Source organism: Notothenia rossii, assembly GCF_949606895.1.
Source record: "Notothenia rossii genome assembly, chromosome: 7".
In the NCBI taxonomy this organism is placed as follows: Eukaryota; Metazoa; Chordata; class Actinopteri; order Perciformes; family Nototheniidae; genus Notothenia; species Notothenia rossii.
In genome coordinates this window covers 3,601,668-3,629,136 of record NC_136905.1, presented here as the reverse complement: position 1 = coordinate 3,629,136, position 27,469 = coordinate 3,601,668, and the positions used below count along the sequence as shown (strand labels likewise).

Sequence of the window (27,469 nt, the reverse complement as noted above, 5' to 3'; positions counted from 1 at the left end):
AAAATAGAGAGGGTTGTGTTTTCTGACACTTGGTGAGTTCCCTGGAACACCGGGGACACATGTTCATGAAGAAAAGACGTACAAAAGTGCATTTTGCATGATAGCTCCCCTTTAAGTAAAACATTTTACCTTAAAATACGTTTCGCTGTTACCACTGAAGTACACTGCTCTGCTTCTGTGAGGCAACTCCCGCTGTTTATGTAATCTACTGCATGTATATGAACCTCAACACAACACTACTTCAAACTATCCTAAATATTGCATTAGAGGTGGGCAAGTTTAGTACACACCGAGACCATGGAGTTCAGTTGTGTCCAGAGCCCTGCATCTATCCCTGGATCTCTGGAGAAAAAATACAATCAGTAAGTGATGAACAAAGTGTTGTAATACACGTAACCACATTAACTTGTAGATGCATAGAGTTATATCCCATCTAAGATAAAACATAGAATCTTGCAGTTTGAAACTGGAGTTTAACTCATAATTTTTGTTAGTTTTTTATAGATATTTTATTACTACATGTTTATTTGTATTCTATATTTCCATTATCTAAAGAAAAATTGAATCACATTTTAAAAAAGGAATAAGGACTAGGCAAATAGATATAAATCATCAATGCAGGCAAAGTAAAGTAGTGTTAAATCATATAGGTATCACTTGCTAGTGTTCAACACAACCTCCTGCTCACCTCAAGTTATTACTCTTATTATTAACCATCTGAAAAACACATTTAAAAAAGATGCTGAGGGTTACATTCAGCATCTGAAAAAAAAAAAGATGAAGGCACGTAGGCCTGTCGCGATAATCGATAAATTGACTTATCGTACGATAAATAAAAATGGACTCGATAACTTTTCTGAGCTCGATAAATTGCTGTTTACATAAAGATGTGACCAGCATTTTATCCTGGAGCGCTGTGGCTGCCAGACGCGCTGTGAGGGGCGGGGCTGACACACAGCCAGGTCAGGACACTCCGCGTGCAGGTGCAGCAGCGAAGCAGCCAAATTAATAATATAGCGACAAGCGGGAGACAACCTGTGACTTACTCGCGGGGAATTTAAAGCGAAATGGAATTGGTTACAAAACCTACACATCTCGATTCTCCGGTGTGGCAGTATTTTGGATTCAAACCAAATCAACGAGGCGAACCTACGGACTTGAATGAGCCGGGCGGTGTGTCGCATTGGTTTAAAAAAGGTAGCGACAAAATTAGGCAATACCTCGCATTTTAAACCACGTAAAACACAACCACTCCATTCCGTTTTCCCAGCTGGGAGCAAACACGGCAGCTGGAGATGGAGAGCCCCCGCCCGACAATGCAAACATGTTGGTGTTCCTTGCTCGAAAACTTAGAAAAACAGATTTGGATATGGCCTGTTGAGGCATCTGGGTCTTTGACAGTGGACTGTACACGTGACTGTTGTTTTAAGGAGGTTGTTTTTGCTTGTGAGATAATGTGTGCTCATATTTATTTATTTATATATTTATATATATATATATGAGAGAGAGAGCTATGTTTTCCAGCCTGACTCTATTTAATGTATTGTTTTGGTTGTGTGTGATTTAATTAATTTATTATAATTTAACTAATTTGTTTTATTTATTATATATAATTTATATATTTTAATATTATTTCACATTTCATTTGCAATGTTGAATGTTCAATAAAAAGTTATGTTTGAAAGGATGTACTTGAATTATTATTATATATTATCATTATGTCTAAAATGGTCTTAAAACGGCGCCGACAATATTATCGTTTATCGCAATAATTTCCAGAAAAATTTATCGTTCAACACAATTAATTATTAATTAGCCTCTCTGAAGAACCAGCACCTTACCGTGGTAGAGAGGTTTGTGTGCCCTGATGAACCTGGGGGCTGTGTTGTCTGGAACCTTGTGTTCCTGGTAGGGTCTCCCATGGCAAATTGGTCTCAGGCAAGGGGCCAGACTAAGATTGGTTCAAAAGACCTCATGAAAGACGACACACGAAGTGAGGATACCCGGCCCGGAGGAAGCCCGGGGTCCCCTTCTGGAGCCAGGCCCAGAAGGAGGACTCGTCGGCGAGCGTCTGGTGGCCGGGCTTGCCACGGAGCCCGGCCGGGCACAGCCCGAAAAGGCGACGTGGGCAACACCTCCGCTTCTCCGTCCCGCGGGCCCACCACCTACGGGAAACAGCGATGGGGTCGGGTGCGCTGCCAGAAGGGTGGCAGTGAAGGCAGAGGGTCTCGACGGACCAGACCCGGGCGACAGAAGCTGGCTTTGGGGACGTGGAACGTCACCTCTCTGGGGGGGAAGGAGTCGGAGCTTGTGCGGGAGGTGGAGCGTTACCAGTTGGATCTGGTTGGGCTCACCTCTACGCACAGCGTCGGCTCTGGAACCTTACTTCTGGATAGGGGTTGGACTCTATTCTTCTCCGGAGTTGCTCAAGGTGTGAGGCGCCGGGCGGGTGTGGGGATACTCACAAGTCCCCGGTTGGGTGCTTCGTTGTTGGAGTCTACCCCAGTGGACGAGAGGGTTGCCTCCCTACGCCTGCGGGTTATGGGGGGGAAAACTCTGACTGTTGTGTGTGCTTATGCACCCAACAGCAGTTCAGAGTATACGGCCTTCTTGGAGACCCTGGAAAGAGTCCTGTATGGGGCTCCTGAAGGGGACTCTTTAATCTTGCTGGGAGACTTCAACGCACATGTGGGCAATGATGGAGACACTTGGAGGGGAGTGATTGGGAGGAACGGCCCCCCTGATCTGAACCGGAGTGGTGGTTTGTTACTGGACTTCTGTGCTAGTCATGGATTGGCCATAACAAACACCATGTTCGAACATAAGGATGCTCATAAGTGTACGTGGTACCAGAGCACCCTAGGCAGAAGGTCCATGATCGATTTGGTTATCGTATCATCGGACCTGAGGCCGTATGTTTTGGACACTCGGGTAAAGAGAGGGGCGGAGTTGTCAACTGATCACCATCTGGTGGTGAGTTGGGTCGAGTGGCGGGGGAAGCCTCTGGATAGACCTGGTAAGCCCAAACGTGTAGTTCGGGTGAACTGGGAACGTCTGGAGGAGGCCCAAGTTCAGGAGGCCTTCAACTCACACCTCCGGCGGAGCTTTTCGGGCATTCCTGTGGAGGTTGGGGACATTGAACCAGAGTGGTCGGTGTTCAAAGCCTCTATTGCCGAAGCCGCGGCGGGGAGCTGTGGTCTCAAGGTCCTAGGTGCCTCAAGGGGCGGTAACCCTCGAACCTCCTGGTGGACACCGGTGGTCAGGGAAGCCGTCCGACTGAAGAAGGAGGCCTTCAGGGATTTGTTATCCCGGGGGACTCCCGAGGCAGTTGCAAGGTACCGACAGGCCCGAAGGGCAGCAGCCTCAGCCGTGGCCGAGGCAAAGCAGCGGGTGTGGGAGAAGTTCGGAGAAGACATGGAAAAAGACTTTCGGGCGGCACCAAAGTTGTTCTGGAAAACTGTCCGACACCTCAGGAGGGGGAAGCAGGGAACCATCCAAGCTGTGTACAGTAAGGATGGGACGTTGTTGACCTCAACTGATGGAGTGTTAGGGCGTTGGAAGGAGCACTTTGAGGAACTCCTGAACCCGACAACTCCGCCCTCTATGTTAGAGGCAGAGCTGGAGTATGAAGGGGGATCGACACCAATCTCCCGGGGGGAGGTCACTGAGGTCGTCAAACAACTTCACAGTGGCAAAGCCCCGGGGGTGGATGAGATCCGCCCAGAAATGCTGAAGGCTCTGGGTGTTGAGGGACTGTCATGGTTGACACGTCTCATCAACGTTGCGTGGAAGTCGGAAACAGTACCGAAGGAGTGGCAGACCGGAGTGGTGGTTCCCCTTTTCAAAAAGGGGGATCAGAGGGTGTGTGCCAATTACCGAGGCATCACACTACTCAGCCTCCCCGGGAAAGTTTACTCTAAGGTACTCGAAAGGAGGGTCAGGCCGATTGTCGAACCTCAGATTGAGGAGGAACAATGCGGATTCCGTCCTGGTCGTGGAACGACGGATCAGCTTTTTACTCTCGCAAGGATCCTGGAGGGTGCCTGGGAGTATGCTTATCCAGTCTACATGTGTTTTGTAGACTTGGAGAAGGCATATGACCGGGTTCCCAGGGAGTCACTGTGGGAGGTGCTGCGGGAGTATGGGGTGAGGGGGTCTCTACTCAGGGCCATCCAATCTCTGTACTCCCAAAGCGAGAGCTGTGTCCGGGTCCTCGGCAGTAAGTCGGACCCATTTCAGGTGAGGGTTGGCCTCCGCCAGGGCTGCGCTTTGTCACCAATCCTGTTTGTAATATACATGGATCGGATTTCGAGGCGTAGTCGTGGGGGAGGGGGTCTGCAGTTCGGTGGACTAAGGATTGCACCACTGCTTTTTGCAGATGATGTGGTTCTGATGGCTTCATCGGTCTGCGACCTTCAGCACTCACTGGATCGGTTCGCAACCGAGTGTGAAGCGGCTGGGATGAGGATCAGCACCTCCAAATCTGAGGCCATGGTTCTCAGCAGGAAACCGATGGACTGTCCACTCCAAGTAGGGAATGAGTCCTTACCCCAAGTGAAGGAGTTCAAGTATCTCGGGGTCTTGTTCTCGAGTGAGGGAACAATGGAGCGTGAGATGGGTCGGAGAATCGGAGCAGCGGGAGCGGTACTGCAGTCTCTTTACCGCACCGTTGTGACGAAAAGGGAGCTGAGCCAGAAGGCAAAGCTCTCTGTCTACCGGGCCATTTTCGTTCCTACCCTCACCTATGGTCATGAAGGATGGGTCATGACCGAAAGAACGAGATCGCGGGTACAAGCGGCCGAGATGGGTTTTCTCCGCAGGGTGGCTGGTGTCTCCCTTAGGGATAAGGTGAGAAGTTCGGTCATCCGGGAGGGACTCGGAGTTGAACCGCTCCTCCTTCGCGTCGAAAGGAGCCAGTTGAGGTGGTTCGGGCACCTAGTTAGGATGCCACCTGGGCGCCTCCCTAGGGAGGTGTTCCAGGCACGTCCAGCTGGGAAGAGACCAAGGGGTAGACCTAGAACCAGATGGAGGGATTATATCTCTTCTCTGGCCTGGGAGCGCCTTGGGATCCCCCAGTCAGAGCTGGTTGATGTGGCCAGGGAAAAGAAAGTTTGGGGCTCTCTGCTGGAACTGCTACCTCCGCGACCCGGCCACGGATAAGCGGGAGAAGATGGATGGATGGATGGACAATTAATTATCGTGACAGGCCTAAAGGCACGATAACAATTAGCTTAACATTTAGATGATATATTGTTGTAAAAATGAAGTATCCTTGGATAATGTTCACTGTACTCTACTGCTATTTAACTTGTGGTGGCGTTTTAATCCGATTCTATATTATATAGACAAACTTCCTTACATCAAAGTAACTACAAAGTTCTCCGCATCAAAAGGGAACAAAGAGAACACGGTCAAAAGACTATACCTCTTCCCGTCTAATCACAATCAGCTGTGTCCCATTGTCATGCCAAATATAGGCATATAGACATGCACGTCATACCTGACAGCGCACATTTGACAACAAATAAGTGAGCCTTAAATTAACATCTTTTAAACCATAGTGTGACTCACAAAAACAATTACGAGTTTACTCTAAAGCCTCATATTAATAAGACACACATTCAAACCACAATGATGAAATGAAAATGGCTCTAACATAACTACTTACAAAACTTACTACTGTGTTTCTGTAATATACTGCCCTTCTGTATTGATCATAAATAAAGCAGTTTATATGATCAGATGATATAAAAGCTGAATCCTCTTCAGGTTACAGTAGAAACAGACTCTTACTTTGTGTCTGAGGGTCCAGGTTCATCTCTGAAGTTTAGAGGTGGAGTCCTAGACCGGTCAGTCTTCAGAGACAGACAGCTGGGGGCTGGAGACCCTGCTCTCTGTCTGTGGAAACAACACATGTTTCACACACATCATTAGTTCCTGTAAAGAGCAGCCTTACCTGGTTAAAGATGGGGAATTTTTTTATAAAAACGTGTTTATTGGGGAGGGCAGAAATGTCAAGTGAGGCTGAGGAAACGTGAGAACCGGCCTCTTCCGAGTATTCTTCTGGAAAATGTCCAGTCACTGGATATCAAGCTGGATGAACTCAGGAGCAGGACGGCTTTTCAACGGGACCTTAAGAACTGTAACGTGATGGTTTCCACGGAGACTTGGCTCAACTCCTCTATCCCGGACTCCGCCATTGTCCCCGACAGATTTACTATATTGCGCCAGGACCGGACTGTTCATTCAGGGAGAAGCAAGGGAGGAGGTGTGTGCGTCATGATCCTTGTACGGTGTGAGGGTCTAAGGACAGAGGGTCTAAGGACAGAGGGTCTAAGGACAGAGGGTGTCGTATTGTCAAACTGATATTCTGTACAAACTGTGAAGTCCACTGAGACAAATGTAACATTTGTGATATTGGGCTAAATAAACATTGATTGATTGATTGATTGATTGATTGATTGATTGATTGATAGATAGATAGATAGATAGATAGATAGATAGATAGATAGATAGATAGATAGATAGATAGATAGATAGATAGATAGACAATAACTGGTGCACAGATGTGGGGATTATTCGGACTGTTCCCTCATTTAGAGCACCTCATGATCGGATGCCGGCCTTTTCATCTGCCGAGAGAATTTACAGCGGTTGTGCTTATAGCAATGTATGTTCCGCCGCACGCTGACAACAATACAGCGCTGGACAAACTGTTTGGTGTAATCGACAGGACGGAGACTTCACGGCCAGAGGGGGATTTTAACGCTGCCAACATGAAGGAGGTCCTGCCGAAGTACCATCAACACGTCAGCTGCCCAACGCGCGGCGGAAATACACTGCACCTGCTGCAGTCTGTAGTCCCCACATGCTTCAAACACTCCACCGTGTCGAGATGAGCTGTGTTGAGCTGTGTTAACCTGTTTGTATCAGAGCATGACGGGCAGGCACATATTGTTCTCTGAATGCTAACATAAGAAGGAATGCTGATACAATCAATATGGTGAATATATGGAACACAAAATAAAGGATATTCAAGGACTTTCGGGCGGCACCAAAGTTGTTCTGGAAAACTGTCCGACACCTCAGGAGGGGGAAGCAGGGAACCATCCAAGCTGTGTACAGTAAGGATGGGACGCTGTTGACCTCAACTGATGGAGTGTTAGGGCGTTGGAAGGAGCACTTTGAGGAACTCCTGAGCCCGACAACTCCGCCCTCTATGTTAGAGGCAGAGCTGGAGTATGAAGGGGGATCGACACCAATCTCCCGGGGGGAGGTCACTGAGGTAGTCAAACATGTACATGGACTGAAAACGAAAGATTCTTACTGTAACTCCATGATCCAACGTTTCAGTAGAGAATCTTCAGTTCCCTCCTCAGCCCTGCAGAGATGGAGCGTTGACAGACAGGTGGAAGGTTCAGGAGCTTATTGACTAAAAGATGGAGTTACAAATGTCCTCCCATAGAAAAACATGTTTGACAAAGGAGGTCAGCTGGACTAGTGTTTCTCAAATGGGGGTGTGTGTACCCATCGGTGGCCTTTGGAGTACTGTGGAGGGGCTGAGAGATTAAAGAAGAAGTTACATTACATGTTTATTTTAAGTAATTAAACTAGATGTTGTCTCCAATATTCCTGTTTTGAATTCAGTCATGATAGCACAGCACGGTGTTTCACCTTTTTCATTTGCGTTATTCAAATCAAGATGTCATGAGGTTTATAACCAAAGACTAAATGCTTTGAATCAAAGGAACAGGTGAAAACTAGTTTGTGTTTCTCTACTAATATATAATATGATAACAATAATAAGATTATAATAACTAATCTCTTTGAACAAAATGTTTGATGTCCAGAATGAACCCGGAAAGCCTGTCAAACAGCTGGATCTGACATGAACATGAACAGATCTTCATTTCACCTCTCGTCTTCCTCAAATCCACCCATGGTGAAAGGGATAGTCAGGGAACTACAGAATAAAATACAAACACAAATCTTGTAAGTCAAATTCAAATGGTATTGAAGAAGTATTTAGATTCCTTTTTGATTATATATTTAAACCTAAAGAGACCCTCAATGAGCCTTTTAGGTCTTTGGCCTCTCATTGCATATTCTTCGATCACTGGTTTTTAAATTGTGAACATTATTTCTTTATGTGCTATTAATACAACATCTAAATCAATAAATCAATGAAATAGCACCAAAATATACAGATTAAAATCCAGCCTTTGAAAGTGAACTGGACTTGGATTATTTAAAGAGGGAATTACAAGTTGATTAATAAATCACTTTTTATATTCCATTTCCTAATTCTTGTTTTTTTAAAGACTAAATCTTCATTTTGAAAGTCAGAATTGAGTGAAAAAGTATTCCTGTTTAATAAAGTAGAAAAACAACTCATTCAGGTTTCCCTGGTAACAATCAGGAGAAGTGAATACCTGGAGATGTTAGGTCGAGGTTCATAGGGCGAGACGATCTGCCTATAAGAGGACAAATAAGGACAGAAGTTGTTTGTCAAACAGCTGGATCTGACATCCACCCATGGTGAAAGGGACGGTCAAGAAACTACAGATTAAAATACAAACACAAATCTTGCAGTCAAGTACAAAATGTATTGAAGAAGTATTCATATTCCTTTTTGATTATATATTTGTACCTAAAGAGACCCTCAATGAGCCTTTTAGGTCTTTGGCCTTACTTTGCATATTCTTCTATCACTTGTTTTTAATTGTGAACATTATTTCTTTATGTGCTATTAATACAAACCAAAATATACAGATTAAAATCCAGCCTTTGAATGTGAACTGGACTTGGATTATTTAAAGAGGGAATTACAAGTTGATTAATAAATCACTTGTTATATTCCATTTCCTAATTCTTGTTTTGTTAAAGAGCAAATCTTCTTTTTGAAAGTCAGAATTGAGTGAAAAAGTATTCCTGTTTAATAAAGTAGAAAAACAACTCATTCAGGTTTCCCTGGTAACAATCAGGAGAAGTGAATACCTGAGGATGAAGTCAGAGAGGTCCACCCTATAAAGGAGAAGACATAAAGACAGAAGTTATTCTGTTCCTCCAGTTCTTCTTCTTTCTTGTGGTATCTCTTATAATGAAACATCAATGAAAACGTGTTATTATCCCAGTGTGTTGACTTCACACTGCTTTCATCAGCATGTCCAATCTGCCCACTGATAACACATAGAAACCAGATACATGTGTTTCTGTACTTTATATCATGGATATATATTCAACCTTTACTCTATATGTACTTTCACCTGTTAAAGTTCAGAGTTTAACTCGTGGTGTTTAGTTTTTATTCATACTATCACTACATGTTTATTTGTATTCTATAGATTTCCATAATCTAAAGAAAAATCACATTTCATTTAAATAAAAAATAAGGACTAGTCAAAAAGATATAAATCAACAATGCAGGAAAAGTAAAGTAGTGTTAAAGGATATAGTTATATTCTTAAAGGTCCCATGTCCAGCTGTTCTGGTTATCACCCGTCCCCTTGTGTGTTATGAAGGTTTTTCTGCATGTAAACGGTCTACAGTCACAAACCCTCAAAGTACACCCTGTAGGAGTAAAACTCTAACACAGAGAAGACCTGTCTCTGCTGCCCCAGAACGCCTCGTTGGACATTTCTCTTTTTCTTCCTGGGTATAGTGACGATACGTTACGTCCGCGGAGCCGTTACGTTTGGACCAATCCGTGGACTTCCTCACACACTCAGCGAGACGTTGCGAGGCTCGCTGCTGCGAGGAGCGGGACACTGTGAGCTGGCTCACTGGTGTGGGGTCTGCGAGACAGCGAGACACCGCAGAACCCAGCCTGGGCACACACACAAACTCCCAGCCAGGCTGCGGGTGTGTGTGCGTTTCAGGCTGGGTGTCGCTGCGTCTCGCTGTCTCGCAGACGGCCACTGGGCTCACAGGGAGGGGGGGGGGGGGGCAGGAGCTCCAACAAGCCGTTTAGTCTTGACGTACATATACATTGACTCTTACCGTTTGAAAGCTATAGGGGGCCCCATGGATTGGTCACTCTTCACAGACTCACAGCTCGCAGGCCTGAAGGTAATGCAGGGGGAAGTGTTAGGAGCTTATTGAAGAAGAGGAGGAGGAGGAGGAGGAGGAGGAGGAGGAGGAGGAGGAGGAGGAGGAGGAGGACCTGGTCTAAATGTGTCTGATCTCCATCGTCTATAGAAAATGGCTGACCTACCTTTGAGGTAAATCATGCCGTTTGAAAGACAGAGGTAGATGGACACGGCTAACAACATTTCTAACGTGAACAAGCGTGATCTACATGATGGACATATCCCCTGCTGTTCAGAGGAACACTCAGTTCAGGTATGGAGAAAGAACGGGTTGAGAAACGTCAGAATGCTTTAAAGTCTGATGAGTATCATCTAAAGGGAAATGTGCATCACCTTGAAGTTAGATATATGGACGAGGCACACATTGTTATCAGCACTGCAGATACATTAGTGTTAAATAAAACTGATACACTCTGAAGGAAATGAAAGCTGGAAAGGTTCAGAAACTGCATCTTACCTTTTGACAGAAACAGGGAGGGTCATGGAGCAGTTACTCATCATGGACTCAGAGCTCGATGCAGCAGAACCTGCTCTTCTCTTCTCAGGAATGGGTCTGCGTAAACAGGACTTGGATTATTTAGAGAAGGAATTACAAGCTGATTAATAAATCACTTTTTATATTCCATTTCCTAATTCTTGTTTTTTTTAAACCAAATCTTCATTTTGAAAGTCAGAATTGAATGTAAAAGTATTCCTGTTTAATAAAGTATAAAAACAACTCATTCAGGTTTCCCTGGTAACAATCAGGAGAAGTGAATACCTGCCATCACTCCTCATGGACCCACAGCTCGATGCTGGAGAAGCTGCTCTCATCTTCTCAGGATTGGATTTAGGTCTGCGTGGACGGACAGGGAGAAATGTTAGGAGCTTATATATTTGTGCCTAATGTGACCCTTAATAAGCCTTTTAGGTCTTTGGCCTCTCATTGCATATTCTTCTATTACTTTCTAGCTTTCCGCTAGAAATTTAAAATCTCAAAATGGCAAAAGAACGGCGAAAAAAACGTTCAAAGAGAAGACGACAACAATTGTCACTTGCACGAAGTGATAAAAAGAGATATCCAAAATCCCTTCAGTAAAAGCCTTAGATACTAATATGACTACAAAATGAAACAAGAATTTTGAACCTGGCTTTATCCAAAGTTCAGATTTCGGTTCCTGAAATGTGTTAAAATTAGGGCAGTCAAACGATTAAACATTTTAATCAGATTAATCACAGTTTAAAAATTAATTAATCAGATTAATCACCATTCGAACTATGTCCAAAATATGCCATTTCTTTATGTATATTATTGTGGGAATGGAAAGATAAATGAAAGAAGGCGGGTATATCCATTTAACACACAGTATGTTTATTATAACATTGTTCTGTGTGTCAGAATGAAAGACAGCCCACACACCTATCAATCATCAAACCGTGTAGTCTTATTTCATTAAGTGTTGATTTCTATCAACGGGGGGGTACTTCAGGAGAGTCGACGGGGGGGGGGGGGCGCTAGTGGAGTACTTTGTGACCACAGAGTGTGAACGTTGTGATCAGCTGTTTTAGCGCAGTTCTCCAGTTCTCACAATTCCGTTGTACAGACCGACGTTAACAGCAGTCCTGTCTGTGCACACGGAGACCGACTCTGTCGTCCGGTGATCTGACCGCCTTCTGGAAAAGCTTCACAAGTACGTCGGTACGCAAATACGCTTTGTGACCCAAGTGACGGTACGTATTTCAGATTACGCACATAACCTGCGTACCAGTTATGTGCACCCCTGTACTACGGCAAAAGTATTCTCCGTTAGGACTTCCTGCAACAACACCACGCCGTTATCTTGATTCTGATTGGCCAGAAGACATTATCAAAGATGTTCGATTGAGAAGACGATCACTACGTGACAAAAGTTTTCAAAAACGTTTCTGGTCTTCGGTATTTCCAGACAAGTGGCTACTGAAATCAATCTTACTAACTGCTGTCTGTGCAATTTACTCCGCGCGAGTTGGCGGACTTTATTTTGCTTACTTTAACATCGTTTTTCATGGTGGGGCTAAGGTGGGGCTAACTTAGCCATTTCTTGGTATGGGTGTAGCCTACCCCAGCCATACCCTGGCGCTGCCACTGGTGGGATGTATGGGGCGGGCCATTCTGCACATGCGTTAAATGCGTTACATATTTTAACGCAATTAATTCTAAAAATTAATTACCGCCGTTAACGCGATAATTTTGACAGCATTAGTTAAAATATGCGCATATCTAATGAGATAATGGATAATTTGCATATTTAAACATACTATTTCAGAACACGTGTAATACAAAAAACAATTGCCTTATTGTAAGTAATTAACTGGAGAAATTTCTAGCTGATATCTTTAAGTTTAAAAAAATGACCCTATTCACCTGGGGTGTCTCGCCTTAAAGAGGGAATTACAAGTTGATTAATAAATTACTTGTTTTATTCCATTTCCTAATTCTTGTTTTTTTAAAGACCAAATCTTCATTTTGAAAGTCAGAATTGAGTGAAAAAGTATTCCTGTTTAATAAAGTATAAAAACAACTCATTCAGGTTTCCCTGGTAACAATCAGGAGAAGTGAATACCTGAAGATGTTAGGTTGAGGTTCATAGGGCGAGACGATCAGCCTATAAGAGGAGAAGAAATAAGGACAGAAGTTATTTGTCAAACAGCTGGATCTGACATCCACCCATGGTGAAAGGGACGGTCAAGAAACTACAGATTAAAATACAAACACAAATCTTGCAGTCAAATACAAAATGTATTGAAGAAGTATTCAGATTCCTTTTTGATTATATATTTGAACCTAAAGAGACCCTCAACAAGCCTTTTAGGTCTTTGTCCTCTCTTTGCATATTCTTCTATCACTGGTTTTTAATTGTGAACATTGTTTATTTATGTGCTATTAATACAAACCAAAATATACAGATTAAAATCCAGCCTTTGAATGTGAACTGGACTTGGATTATTTAAAGAGGGAATTACAAGTTGATTAATAAATCACTTGTTATATTCCATTTCCTAATTCTTGTTTTTTTAAAGACCAAATCTTCATTTTTGAAAGTCAGAATTGAGTGAACAAACAATCAGGAGAAGTGAATACCTGGGGAGGAGGTGAGGTCGAGGTTCACGGGACCCGAGGTGCTCCCTATAAAAGGAGAAGACATAAAGACAGAAGTTATTTTGTTCCTCCAGTTCTTCTTCTTTCTTGTGGTATCTCTTATAATGAAACATCAATGAAAACGTGTTATTATCCCAGTGTGTTGACTTCACACTGCTTTCATCAGCATGTCCAATCTGCCCACTGATAACACATAGAAACCATCATCATCATCATCAATGTTTATTTATATAGCCCAATATCACAAATGTTACATTTGTCTCAGTGGACTTCACAGTTTGTACAGAATATCAGTATGACAATACGACACCCTCTGTCCTTAGACCCTCACATCGTACAAGGAAAAACTTCCAGAGAAACCCCAGTTTAAAGGGGAACATGGGAGAAACCTCAGGGAGAGCAACAGAGGAGGGATCCCTCTCCCAGGACGGACAGACGTGCAATAGATGCCGTGTGTAAACCAGATACATGTGTTTCTGTAGTTTATATAATGGAAAATATATTCAACCTTTACTCTATATGTACTTTCACCTGTTAAAGTTCAGAGTTTAACTCGTGGTGTTTAGTTTTTATTCATACTATCACTACATGTTTATTTGTATTCTATAGATTTCCATAATCTAAAGAAAAATCTCATTACATTTAAATAAAAAATAAGGACTAGGCAAAAAGATATAAATCAACAATGCAGGAAAAGTAAAGTGTTAAATGATATAGTTATATTCTTAAAGGGCCCATGTCCAGCTGTTCCGGTTATCACCCGTCCCCTTGTGTGTTATGAAGGTTGTTCTGCATGTAAACGGTCTGCAGTCACAAACCCTCAAAGTACACCCTGTAGGGAGTAAAACTCTAACTCAGAGAAGACCTGTCTATGCTGCCCCAGAACGCCTCGTTGGACATTTCTCTTTTTCTTCCTGGGTATAGTGACGATACGTTACGTCCGCGGAGCCGTTACGTTTGGACCAATCCGTGGACTTCCTCACACACTCAGCGAGACGTTGCGAGGCTCGCTGCTGCGAGGAGCGGGACACTGTGAGCTGGCTCACTGGTGTGGGGTCTGCGAGACAGCGAGACACCGCAGAACCCAGCCTGGGCACACACACAAACTCCCAGCCAGGCTGCGGGTGTGTGTGCGTTTCAGGTTGGGTGTCGCTGCGTCTCGCTGTCTCGCAGACGGCCACTGGGCTCACAGGGAGGGGGGGGGGGGGGGCAGGAGCTCCAACAAGCCGTTTAGTCTTGACGTACATATACATTGACTCTTACCGTTTGAAAGCTATAGGGGGCCCCATGGATTGGTCACTCTTCACAGACTCACAGCTCGCAGGCCTGAAGGTAATGCAGGGGGAAGTGTTAGGAGCTTATTGAAGAAGAAGAGGAGGAGGAGGAGGAGGAGGAGGAGGAGGAGGAGGAGGAGGAGGAGGAGGAGGAGGAGGAGTGAAACCTGGTCTAAATGTGTCTGATCTCCATCGTCTATAGAAAATGGCTGACCTACCTTTGAGGTAAATCATGCCGTTTGAAAGACAGAGGTAGATGGACACGGCTAACAACATTTCTAACGTGAACAAGCGTGATCTACATGATGGACATATCCCCTGCTGTTCAGAGGAACACTCAGTTCAGGTATGGAGAAAGAACGGGTTGAGAAACGTCAGAATGCTTTAAAGTCTGATGAGTATCATCTAAAGGGAAATGTGCATCACCTTGAAGTTAGATATATGGACGAGGCACACATTGTTATCAGCACTGCAGATACATTAGTGTTAAATAAAACTGATACACTCTGAAGGGAATGAAAGCTGGAAAGGTTCAGAAACTGCATCTTACCGTTTGACAGAAACAGGGAGGGTCATGGAGCGGTTACTCTTCATGGACTCAGAGCTCGATGCAGGAGAACCTGCTCTTCTCTTCTCGGGAATGGGTCTGCGTAAACAGGACTTGGATTATTTAAAGAGGGAATTACAAGTTGATTAATAAATTACTTGTTATATTCCATTTCCTAATTCTTGTTTTTTTAAAGACCAAATCTTCATTTTGAAAGTCAGAATTGAGTGTAAAAGTATTCCTGTTTAATAAAGTATAAAAACAACTCATTCAGGTTTCCCTGGTAACAATCAGGAGAAGTGAATACCTGAAGATGTTAGGTTGAGGTTCATAGGGAGAGACGATCTGCCTATAAGAGGAGAAGAAATAAGGACAGAAGTTGTTTGTCAAACAGCTGGATCTGACATCCACCCATGGTGAAAGGGACGGTCAAGAAACTACAGATTAAAATACAAACACAAATCTTGCAGTCAAATACAAATTGTATTGAAGAAGTATTCAGATTCCTTTTTGAATACATAATTGTATTTAAAGAGACCCTCAATGAGCCTTTTAGGTCTTTGGCCTCACGTTTTCATCTATTACTTGTTTTTAATTAGGGCCTGAGCACGAAGTGTGCGAAGACCTATTGTAATGCATAGAATTATTATTATAAAATTCTTCATAGTCTGGGGATTGGACCTGTTTTTGAGGGGGTTATGACACTATTCATGTAGCGACATTTGGCAACGCCGCCAGGACGGGTGAACATTTTTACATTCCAGAGTTCAACATTTCCAACATGCTCGCTAGCGCCACCTCTGAAAATTCAGTTTACGAAAAATGTACAAAGTTGCTGCGTAAGTCTGACGGACCTGAAATTTGGCACACTTATCCGGGTGGAGCTGCTCTACATATTATCCTCTCGTATCCCGAAGCTCCGCGTACTTGTTTTTTTATTAGCATAATGTGAAAACGAGTGAAATATTAACTTAAATTTAAATTTCTGGATTTTCAAAACCAAACTTATTGTACAGCATCAGTGGAGGGTCAGACACATTACCGTATAAAATGAGCACGAGGTGTGGAAAAATGTGGCCGACATCAATCGAAACGTATTAGCAAAAAGGTGTGGCCTAGACATAAATGCTCACAATTAATCCGAAATGTATCCAAATATCACCGATTTTGGTGGATAGGTTCAATCTGTGTTGGGGAATAGGTGAGAAACAGCATGTTAATTTTGGACAATAGGGGGCGCCAAAAACACAACAAATGTGTACATCAAGAACGGATTGGACAAAATAAATATATTTAGTAATAGATATACTGGCAGGATGAGTATAAACTGAGATTTAAAGTGTCGCAACCAATGATGAATGTGGGCATGTCCTATTCCGTTTTTTCTCGAAATCGAAGGGTTAAAAATTCTGACGGACACATAACTTTGTGTTAAAATTAGTTACGGCATTTAAACTCGGAACACACGTGCCTTTTCCAGACTGTATATATATAGTTTCTCCAAACTAACCGAATCTTGGCACAGACATTGCTCATGGAATTGCGGACATATTTCAAAATGGATTCCATAATCCCCCCACCCCATAAAGTCGGCCATTTTGAAAAATGTGCGTTTTAAGCGCGTTTTCGCACACTTCTCCTAGGGAAATGATCGGAAAAATTACAAACCAGGACAAGATCAGCCCATATCCAATGTGATGCTAAATTGCGAATGAATAGTTGACTGCTCAAACGGGGAGCTCGTAAGGTAACGGAGAATGTACCATTTTTGACTATTTAAATGTCACAAAATTGCTAAAATGAGCTTCGGAGGCAAAACTTGGAACACACGTCACAGCCCACGACCTTTTCCAGACTGTAAAAAAAAAATCGTACGTTTTTGTAAACCAGCTCAGTAGCGCCACCTATTGTGCGATATGTCACATATAGTTTCTCCAAACTACCCGAATCTTGCCACAGACATTCCTCATGGAATTGCGGACATATTTCAAAATGGCTTCCATTAGCCCCGCCCCCCAGAAAGTTGGCAATTTTGAAAAATCTGCATTATTCATGCATTTTAAGCGCATTTTCGTAAACACCTCCTAGGGAAAAGATCGGAAAAATTCCAGTCCAGGACAAGTTCAGCCCATATCCAATATCATGCTAAATTGTGAATAAAATAGTTGCTAGCTCAATCGGGGCGAACGTAAGCTAACAGAGAATGTACCATTTTTGACGATTTACATGTCGCAAATAACTCCAAACTACTCGCATATAGTTTTCCCCGATATTCACGAAATGCTGTATACACATTGCTATTATGATGGCACACATATTTCAAATGGCTTTTCATTAGCCCCGCCCCCCAGAAAAATGGCCATTTTGAAAGATGGGCATTTTTCATGCATTTTGAGCACATTTTTGGACACTGCTCTTAGGGAAATGATCGGAAAAATTCCACTCCAGGACCAGTTTAGCCCATATCCACAGCCATAATAAATTGGGCATAAAAAAGTTGCTAGCTCAATCGGGGCGGTCGTAAGCTAACAGAGAATATACATTTTAACGATTTACATGTCGCAAATTGCTCCAAACTACTCGCATATGGTTGTTCCAATATGCACGAGACGTTGTTTACACATTGCTCTTATGTTTGAGGACGTCTTTCAAATTGCCTTCCATTTGGCCCGGCCCTCAGAAAGTCAGCAATTTAGAAAAATATGCAGTTTCCATGCCTTTTCTGCACATTTTTGCAAAGGCTTCCTAGGAAAATGGCCGGAAAATTTCCATTCCAGGACAAGTTCAGCCCATATCCAATGCGATGCTACATTGCGAAGGAATAGTCAGTCGCTTGAACGGGGAGCTCACAGGCTAGAATGTACCATTTAGATGTCAGATAAGCCACACACACACACACACACACACACACACACACACACACACACACACACACACACACACACACACACACACACACACACGGCAATGATGTTGAGTGTTAGTCCAGCAGCTTCCTCTGCTGGCGGCACATGCAATTACAACAGACACATATACACTCCACAACACAACCAACCAAACAGCTCTTAAAGCATATCATATATATCAGGCCACAGCCCATGTATATGTTATGATGTGAAGCACTATTTGGTTTGATGAAAAATATCAACTGTTTATTTGTAGATATCTACTAAAGCATACAAATAAAGTGTGTAATGTCGGCCTGTTACATATATTATTGAGAGATATATATTATACACACTGTTCTGCTTTCTGCACTGGCCTCAGCAGCTGTTCTGACTGTAAATGTCAGCTCACTATTAAAGCAGTTGCATTAAAAACATACATAGCCTAATATCCACAGGAGATGCATTTATTGAGTAAACAAACGGTAAAGGGCAGAAAGTCTGCACAACCCACTGCACCACACGCCACGGTTACTGCTCCTCCAGACAGCCTCCGCCATAATCGATCCTTGACGAGCATTTAGAGAATTTCGATTTCCTTCGAGGCGGTGCGCCCACATCCGTTTCCCGGTCGCTGCCGGAGGACCTGGGAGTCCGGGACGCCAACATTTGAGAAATCACGAACGGCTCATTTCGGAGGACTCGCGCGCGTCTGCTTGACGCCGGGACGACCGGCGACCATCCCCTACAGGTGCTCGGACGCCAAGGCCCGCCCACAACTGCGTGCACGTCTGTGACCGCAGTTTTAATTGTGAACATTCTTTATATATTTGACCAATAAATCAATGAAATAGCACGAAAATATACAGATTAAAATCCAGCCTTTGAACGTAAACTGGACTTGGATTATTTAAAGAGGGAATTACAAGTTGATTAATAAATTACTTGTTATATTCCATTTCCTAATTCTTGTTTTTTTAAAGACCAAATCTTCAGGTTTCCCTGATAACAATCAGGAAAAGTGAATACCTGGGGATGTTAGGTCGAGGTTTAAGGGGCGAGACGATCTGCCTATAAAAGGAGAAGAAATAAAGACAGAAGTTATCTTGTTCCTCCAGTTCTTCTTCTTTCTTGTGGTATCTCTTAGAATGAAACATCAATGAAAACGTGTTATTATCCCAGTGTGTTGACTTCACACTGCTTTCATCAGCATGTCCAATCTGCCCACTGATAACACATAGAAACCAGATACATGTGTTTCTGTACTTTATATAATGGATATATATTCAACCTTTACTCTATATGTACTTTCACCTGTTAAAGTTCAGAGTTTAACTCGTGGTGTTTAGTTTTTATTCATACTATCACTACATGTTTATTTGTATTCTAGAGATTTCCATAATCTAAAGAAAAATCACATTTCATTTAAATAAAGTATAAGGACTAGTCAAAAAGATATAAATCAACAATGCAGGAAAAGTAAATCAGTGTTAAATGATATAGTTTTACTCTCAAGATAATCCAGATCAAAAGTTATGTTGACCTACATAGAAGGTGGATCAGGCAGTTTGACAGGCGGAGGGATCTCCATGGGTCGGTCACGCTGCATGGACATCATGCTCTCAGGCCTGAAGATAATGCAGGGGGAAGTGTTAGGAGCTTATTGAAGAAGATAATATATTAATAATATTATAATAATATATAATAACAATAATTAGATTATAATAACTAATCTCTTTGAACAAAACATTTGAGAGTTCAGAATGAACCCGGTAAGCCTGTCAAACAGCTGGATCTGACATGAACATCAAGAAATCTTCATTTCACCTCTTTAGTGCCTCAGACTGACGCTTAAGGGACCGGAGCTTCTCCTCAACTCCACTCATGGTGAAAAGGATGGTCAAGAAACTACAGAATAAAATACAAACACAAATCTTGCAGTCAAATGAAAATTGTATTGAAGAAGTATTCAGATTCCTTTTTGAATACATCATTGTATTTAAAGAGACCCTCAATGAGCCTTTTAGGTCTTTGGCCTCTCATTGCATATTCCTCTATCACTTGTTTTTAATGTTGAACATTATTTCTTTATGTGCTATTAATAAAAAATCTAAATCAATAAATCAATGAAATAGCACCAAAATATACAGATTAAAATCCAGTCTTTGAATGTGAACTGGACTTGGATTATTTAAAGAGGGAATTACAAGTTGATTAATAAATCACTTTTTATATTCCATTTCCTAATTCTTGTTTTTTTAAAGACTAAATCTTCATTTTGAAAGTCAGAATTGAATGAAAAAGTATTCCTGTTTAATAAAGTAGAAAAACAACTCATTCAGGTTTCCCTGGTAACAATCAGGAGAAGTGAATACCTGAGGATGATGTGTGATGTACGAACACCGACCGAGAAGAGCAGCCTGTAAGAGGAGAAGAAATAATGACAGAAGTTATTAGAGCCATGTAAATGACCTTTAATATGTTTAACCTTTTGTAGAGGTGATTATATTTGTGTGCCGATGTTTCCCTGTGGTAAAGTTTTAGTTTTGTACTCTTATTTTGATAGTTATAAGATCCAGACTTTTATTTTTAAGGGACTTTTGCCGGAAGTTAATAGAGAACAAAGGAGTGTAAACACGTGTGATGACAGAGAAATTAACATCAAATAATTAGTTACGTTGGGTTTTTAGCACTTGGCTGATAGGGGCACAAGGTTTGTTATTACTTTAATTTATATTTGTATTGATATTATGTGGTGTTATTTCATAGTTTTCTGCTCTGTTAGTTAGGGGGCAGTAGTGAGCTATAATTGCATTATTTAGTTTGTAATAGAAATGTAACGTTTATAAATGCAAGAAATTGAGATGTTTTATCTGTGAGATGGTGGCTAATTATTGTGTTTTCTTTCTTTTCTTAGCTCTTACGTTGGTACGTTGATACTTAATGTATACATGCAAGGGTGCACAATAAAAGGAAACCATCAGTTCGAGAGTATGACCATTATTCAGCTGGGCACGCTACAAGCCAATAGAATCGAAGGGAAATCGTCCCGCACACACTCATGTTAAAAAAAAAGATGGCGTCTTCGCGCATTCAATCTTTCTACAGAGCGTAGGAATGGCCTGCTCTGATATTTGAAAACGGAAAAGCTGTTTTATTCCTTATAGATTATCAGAACATTTCAAAGGGGACACAGCCACATTGGATATTAACCTATGGATTAACTACAGCATAGTTTTTTATCGTTTTAATGCCATTGAAGACCAGTTTTGACCAGACAAAGACGAAGGTAAGCCATGTTAGCGTTGTGGGCTACCTAGCGCCACTTGTTTTGATGTACGTTTTTGTTGATAACGTTGCGAGTTTGTATCTTTCAGTGTTGAGGTGCACCGTTAGATTCTGTGTCTTTACGATCATCAACGATGTGTTGGATGTGCAGCTAGGATAAGTAATGAGGGAGCTAGGAGTGATTTTCGGTGCAGTAATAGGTTAGCATGTTTCGCTCGGGGCTAATTCAGAGGCTCACTCTTAGCATGGTGTGGTTTTTTTTTTTTTTTAAATGAAAAAGATCAGTTCAATTAGTTTTTTCCCGTTATATGGATATAAAATATTCATAGTTTATTAAATATTAAGGTTCCTTAGACGTTGTTTCCTGCAAATCACGCGATTTTGGCCCCGGAACCGGGTCCGTGGGGCTTAAGAGGTTAAGACAATTCAGCTCAAAAGGTTCTGTTGACCTACTCGACATATACATTGACTCTTACTCTATGAAAGCAACACCTTCTTCCATCTTTCCCATGAGCCAACGTCTCAGTGGAGAATCTTCAGATTACTTTTTGAATACATAATTGTATTTAAAGAGACCCTCAATGAGCCCTTTAGGTGTTTGGCCTCTCATTGCATATTCCTCGATCACTTGTTTTTAATTGTGAACATTCTTTATTTATTTTATCAATAAATCAATAAATCAATAAAATAGCACCAAAATATTCAGATTAAAATCCAGCCTTTGAATGTGAACTGGACTTGGATTATTTAAAGAGGGAATTACAAGTTGATTAATAAATCACTTGTTATATTCCATTTCCTAATTCTTGTTTTTCTAAAGACCAAATCTTCATTTTGAAAGTCAAAATGTAATGTAAAAGTATTCCTGTTTAATAATGTAGAAAAACAACTCATTCAGGTTTCCCTGAAAACAATCAGGAGAAGTGAATACCTGAGGAGGAAGATAGATGTACGAACACCGACCGAGACGATCTGCCTGCAAGAGGAGAAGACATAAAGACAGAAGTTATTTTGTTCCTCCAGTTCTTCTTCTTTCTTGTGGTATCTCTTATAATGAAACATCAATGAAAACGTGTTATTATCCCAGTGTGTTGACTTCACACTGCTTTCATCAGCATGTCCAATCTGCCCACTGATAACACATAGAAACCAGATACATGTGTTTCTGTACTTTATATCATGGATATATATTCAACCTTTACTCTATATGTACTTTCACCTGTTAAAGTTCAGAGTTTAACTCGTGGTGTTTAGTTTTTATTCATACTATCACTACATGTTTATTTGTATTCTATAGATTTCCATAATCTAAAGACAAATCACATTTCATTTAAATAAAGAATAAGGACTAGTCAAAAAGATATAAATCAACAATGCAGGAAAAGTAAAGTGTTAAATGATATAGTTTTTACAATTCAGCTCAAAAGGTTCTGTTGACCTCCATATAAATGTACTCTTACCACATGAGAGCATTATGTTCTCCCAGTAACTTCCTGATCTCAGGTCTCTTTGCAGGAGGGTCTTCTCTCTTCTCCTCAGCCCTGCAGAGATGGAGCGTTGACAGACAGGTGGAAGGTTCAGGAGCTTATTGACTAAAAGATGGAGTTACAAATGTCCTCCCATAGAAAAACATGTTTGACAAAGGAGGTCAGCTGGACTAGTGTTTCTCAAATGGGGGTGTGTGTACCCATCGGTGGTCTTTGGAGTACTGTGGAGGGGCTGAGAGATTAAAGAAGAAGTTACATAACATGTTCTTTTTGTTGTTTATGATTTTTAAACTTACCATAAAAAAAACATTTCTTTAAAGTAATTAAACTAGGAGGAGGAGGAGGAGGAGGAGGAGGAGGAGGAGGAGGAGGAAGAGGAGGAGGAGGAGGAGGAGGAGGAGGAGGAGGAGTGAAACCTGGTCTAAATGTGTCTGATCTCCATCGTCTATAGAAAATGGCTGACCTACCTTTGAGGTAAATCATGCCGTTTGAAAGACAGAGGTAGATGGACACGGCTAACAACATTTCTAACGTGAACAAGCGTGATCTACATGATGGACATATCCCCTGCTGTTCAGAGGAACACTCAGTTCAGGTATGGAGAAAGAACGGGTTGAGAAACGTCAGAATGCTTTAAAGTCTGATGAGTATCATCTAAAGGGAAATGTGCATCACCTTGAAGTTAGATATATGGACGAGGCACACATTGTTATCAGCACTGCAGATATGTTAGTGTTAAATAAAACTGATACACTCTGAAGGGAATGAAAGCTGGAAAGGTTCAGAAACTGCATCTTACCGATTGAAATACGCAAGGTGATCCATGGAGTGGGCACTCCTCATGCACCCATAGCTCGATGTACGAGAATCTACTTCTACCTTCTCAGCACTGGAGCCAAAGCTGCGTTCACCGACAGGGAGAAATGTTAGGAGCTTATATATTTGTACTTAAAGAAACCCTCAATCAGCCTTTTGGGTGTTTGGCCTCTCATTGCATATTCTGCTATTACTTGTTTTTAATTGTGAACATTCTTTATTTATTTTATCAATAAATCAATAAATCAATGAAAAAGCACCAAAATATAAAGATTCAAATCCAGCCTTTGAAAGTGAACTGGACTTGGATTATTTAAAGAGGGAATTACAAATTGATTAATAAATCACTTGTTATATTCCATTTCCTAATTCTTCTTTTTTTAAAAGAGCAAATCTTCATTTAGAAAGTCAGAATTGAGTGAAAAAGTATTCCTGTTTAATAAAGTAGAAAAACAACTCATTCAGGTTTCCCTGGTAACAATCAGGAGAAGTGAATACCTGGGGGGGAGGTGAGGTCCAGGTTCATAGGGCCGGACGTACCCCCTAAAAGGAGAAGACATAAAGACAGAAGTTATCTTGTTCCTCCAGTTCTTCTTCTTTCTTGTGGTATCTCTTATAATGAAACATCAATGAAAACGTGTTATTATCCCAGTGTGTTGACTTCACACTGCTTTCATCAGCATGTCCAATCTGCCCACTGATAACACATAGAAACCAGATACATGTGTTTCTGTACTTTATATCATGGATATATATTCAACCTTTACTCTATATGTACTTTCACCTGTTAAAGTTCAGAGTTTAACTCGTGTTGTTTAGTTTTTATTCATACTATCACTACATGTTTATTTGTATTCTATAGATTTCCATAATCTAAAGAAAAATCACATTTCATTTAAATAAAGAATAAGGACTAGGCAAAAAGATATAAATCAACAATGCAGGAAAAGTAAAGTGTTAAATGATATAGTTTTTACAATTCAGCTCAAAAGGTTCTGTTGACCTCCATATAAATGTACTCTTACCGCATGAGAGCAATATGTTCTTCCAGTAACTTCCTGATCTCACGTCTCTTTGCAGAAGCAGCTTCTCTCTCCTCCTCAGCCCTGCAGAGATGGAGCGTTGACAGACAGGTGGAAGGTTCAGGAGCTTATTGACTAAAAGATGGAGTTACAAATGTCCTCTCATAGAAAAACATGTTTGACAAAGGAGGTCAGCTGGACTAGTGTTTCTCAAATGGGGGTGTGTGTACCCATCGGTGGTCTTTGGAGTACTGTGGAGGGGCTGAGAGATTCAAGAAGAAGTTACATTACATGTTCTTTTAGTTATTTATGATTTTTAAACTTACCATAAAAAACACATTTCTTTAAAGTAATTAAACTAGGAGGAGGAGGAGGAGGAGGAGGAGGAGGAGGAGGACCTGGTCTAAATGTGTCTGATCTCCATCATCTATAGAAAATGGCTGACCTACCTTTGAGGTAAATCATGCCGTTTGAAAGACAGAGGTAGATGGACACGGCTAACAACATTTCTAACGTGAACAAGCGTGATCTACATGATGGACATATCCCCTGCTGTTCAGAGGAACACTCAGTTCAGGTATGGAGAAAGAACGGGTTGAGAAACGTCAGAATGCTTTAAAGTCTGATGAGTATCATCTAAAGGGAAATGTGCATCACCTTGAAGTTAGATATATGGACGAGGCACACATTGTTATCAGCACTGCAGATACGTTAGTTAGGCCTGTCACGATAATTAATTGTGTTGGACGATACATTTTTCTGGAAATTATTGCGATAAACGATAATATTGTCGGCACCGTTTTAAGACCATTTTAGACATAATGATAATATATAATAATATTTCAAGTACATCCTTTCAAACATAACTTTTTATTGATCATTCAAAATTGCAAATGAAATGTGAAATAATATTAAAATATATAAATTATATATAATAAATAAAACCAGTTAATTAAATTATAATAAATTAATTAAATCACACAACCAAAACAATAAATTAAATAGTCAGGCTGGAAAACAGAGCTCTCTCTCTCATATATATATATATAAATATATAAATAAATAAATATGAGCACACATTATCTCACAAGCAAAAAAAACCTCCTTAAAACAACAGTCAAGTGTGCAGTCCACTGTCAAAGACCCAGATGCCTCAACAGGCCGTATCCAAATCTGTTTTTCTAAGTTTTCGAGCAAGGAACACCAACATGTTTGCATTGTCGGGCGGGGCTCTCCATCTCCAGCTGCCGTGTTTGCTCCCAGCTGGGAAAACGGAATGGGGTGGTTGTGTTTTAGGTGTAGTTTAAAATGCGTTGTATTGCCTGCTTTTGTCGCTACCTTTTTTAAACCAATGCGACACACCGCCCGGCTCATTCAAGTCCGTAGGTTCGCCTCCTTGATTTGGTTTGAATCCAAAATACTGCCACACCGGAGAATCGAGATGTGTAGTAAGGTTTTGTAACCAATTCCATTTCACTTTAAATTCCCCGCGAGTAAGTCACACGTTGTCTCCCGCTTGTCGCTCTATTATTAATTTGGCTGCTACGCTGCTGCACGTGCACACAGAGTGTCCTGACCTGGCTGTGTGTCAGCCCCGCCCCTCACAGCGCGCCTGGCAGCCACAGCGCTCCAGGATAAAATGCTGGTCACATCTTTATGTAAACGGGAATGTATCGAGCTCAGAAAAGTTATCGAGTCCATTTTTATTTATCGTACGATAAGTCAATTTATCGATTATCGCGACAGGCCTAATGTTAGTGTTAAATAAAACTGATACACTCTGAAGGGAATGAAAGCTGGAAAGGTTCAGAAACTGCATCTTACCGATTGAAATACGCAAGGTGATCCATGGAGTGGGCACTCCTCATGCACCCATAGCTCGATGTACGAGAATCTACTTCTACCTTCTCAGCACTGGAGCCAAAGCTGCGTTCACCGACAGGGAGAAATGTTAGGAGCTTATATATTTGTACTTAAAGAAACCCTCAATCAGCCTTTTGGGTGTTTGGCCTCTCATTGCATATTCTGCTATTACTTGTTTTTAATTGTGAACATTCTTTATTTATTTTATCAATAAATCAATAAATCAATGAAAAAGCACCAAAATATACAGATTCAAATCCAGCCTTTGAATGTGAACTGGACTTGGATTATTTAAAGAGGGAATTACAAGTTGATTAATAAATCACTTGTTATATTCCATTTCCTAATTCTTGTTTTTTTAAAGAGCAAATCTTCATTTTGAAAGTCAGAATTGAGTGAAAAAGTATTCCTGTTTAATAAAGTAGAAAAACAACTCATTCAGGTTTCCCTGGTAACAATCAGGAGAAGTGAATACCTGGGGGGGAGGTGAGGTCCAGGTTCATAGGGCCGGACGTACCCCCTAAAAGGAGAAGACATAAAGACAGAAGTTATCTTGTTCCTCCAGTTCTTCTTCTTTCTTGTGGTATCTCTTATAATGAAACATCAATGAAAACGTGTTATTATCCCAGTGTGTTGACTTCACACTGCTTTCATCAGCATGTCCAATCTGCCCACTGATAACACATAGAAACCAGATACATGTGTTTCTGTACTTTATATCATGGATATATATTCAACCTTTACTCTATATGTACTTTCACCTGTTAAAGTTCAGAGTTTAACTCGTGGTGTTTAGTTTTTATTCATACTATCACTACATGTTTATTTGTATTCTATAGATTTCCATAATCCAAAGAAAAGTCACATTTCATTTAAATAAAGAATAAGGACTAGTCAAAAAGATATAAATCAACAATGCAGGAAAAGTAAAGTGTTAAATGATATAGTTTTTACAATTCAGCTCAAAAGGTTCTGTTGACCTAAATATAAATGTACTCTTACCGCATTAGAGCATGATGTTCCTTTAACTCCTTCTCCTCGAGCTCACGTCTCTTTGCAGCTTCTATCTTCTCCTCAGTCC

The 27,469-nt window shown here is 41.3% G+C and overlaps 2 protein-coding genes across 5 annotated transcripts in view; one reads left to right on the top strand and one right to left on the bottom strand.

Annotated features, from left to right (window-relative positions):
• Positions 1 to 26, top strand: part of mettl25b (methyltransferase like 25B) — a gene marked incomplete at its 3' end in the record, with an annotated part of 4,144 nt that extends 4,118 nt beyond the window's left edge. The window contains 1 exon segment of the mRNA XM_079640897.1: positions 8 to 26. Within this exon segment, the coding sequence (XP_079497023.1) occupies positions 8 to 26 (19 nt within the window).
• LOC307012791 (uncharacterized protein) overlaps positions 7 to 27,469 on the bottom strand; it is a 33,671-nt gene continuing 6,208 nt past the window's right edge. For 2 of the 4 annotated variants that reach the window (XM_079639957.1, XM_079639959.1), the window contains 18 exons: positions 24,529 to 24,609; positions 24,002 to 24,046; positions 23,487 to 23,588; positions 22,661 to 22,741; positions 22,132 to 22,176; positions 20,288 to 20,332; positions 19,740 to 19,820; positions 19,460 to 19,540; positions 18,942 to 18,983; positions 15,335 to 15,376; positions 15,031 to 15,126; positions 14,470 to 14,532; positions 13,189 to 13,233; positions 8,433 to 8,474; positions 7,916 to 7,963; positions 7,328 to 7,381; positions 5,794 to 5,898; positions 7 to 342 (listed from right to left, as the gene is read on the bottom strand). In XM_079639957.1, coding sequence (XP_079496083.1) covers positions 264 to 342; positions 5,794 to 5,898; positions 7,328 to 7,381; positions 7,916 to 7,963; positions 8,433 to 8,474; positions 13,189 to 13,233; positions 14,470 to 14,532; positions 15,031 to 15,126; positions 15,335 to 15,376; positions 18,942 to 18,983; positions 19,460 to 19,540; positions 19,740 to 19,820; positions 20,288 to 20,332; positions 22,132 to 22,176; positions 22,661 to 22,741; positions 23,487 to 23,588; positions 24,002 to 24,046; positions 24,529 to 24,609 — 1,177 coding nt within the window. In that variant the 3' untranslated portion in view covers positions 7 to 263. Of the gene's footprint in view, positions 343 to 5,793; positions 5,899 to 7,327; positions 7,382 to 7,915; positions 7,964 to 8,432; positions 8,475 to 12,529; positions 12,713 to 13,188; positions 13,234 to 14,469; positions 14,533 to 15,030; positions 15,127 to 15,334; positions 15,377 to 18,941; positions 18,984 to 19,459; positions 19,541 to 19,739; positions 19,821 to 20,287; positions 20,333 to 22,131; positions 22,177 to 22,660; positions 22,742 to 23,486; positions 23,589 to 24,001; positions 24,047 to 24,528; positions 24,610 to 26,349; positions 26,452 to 26,863; positions 26,909 to 27,390; position 27,469 lie in introns of those variants that run through there. The other 2 variants (XM_079639956.1, XM_079639958.1) reach the window with 2 other exon arrangements.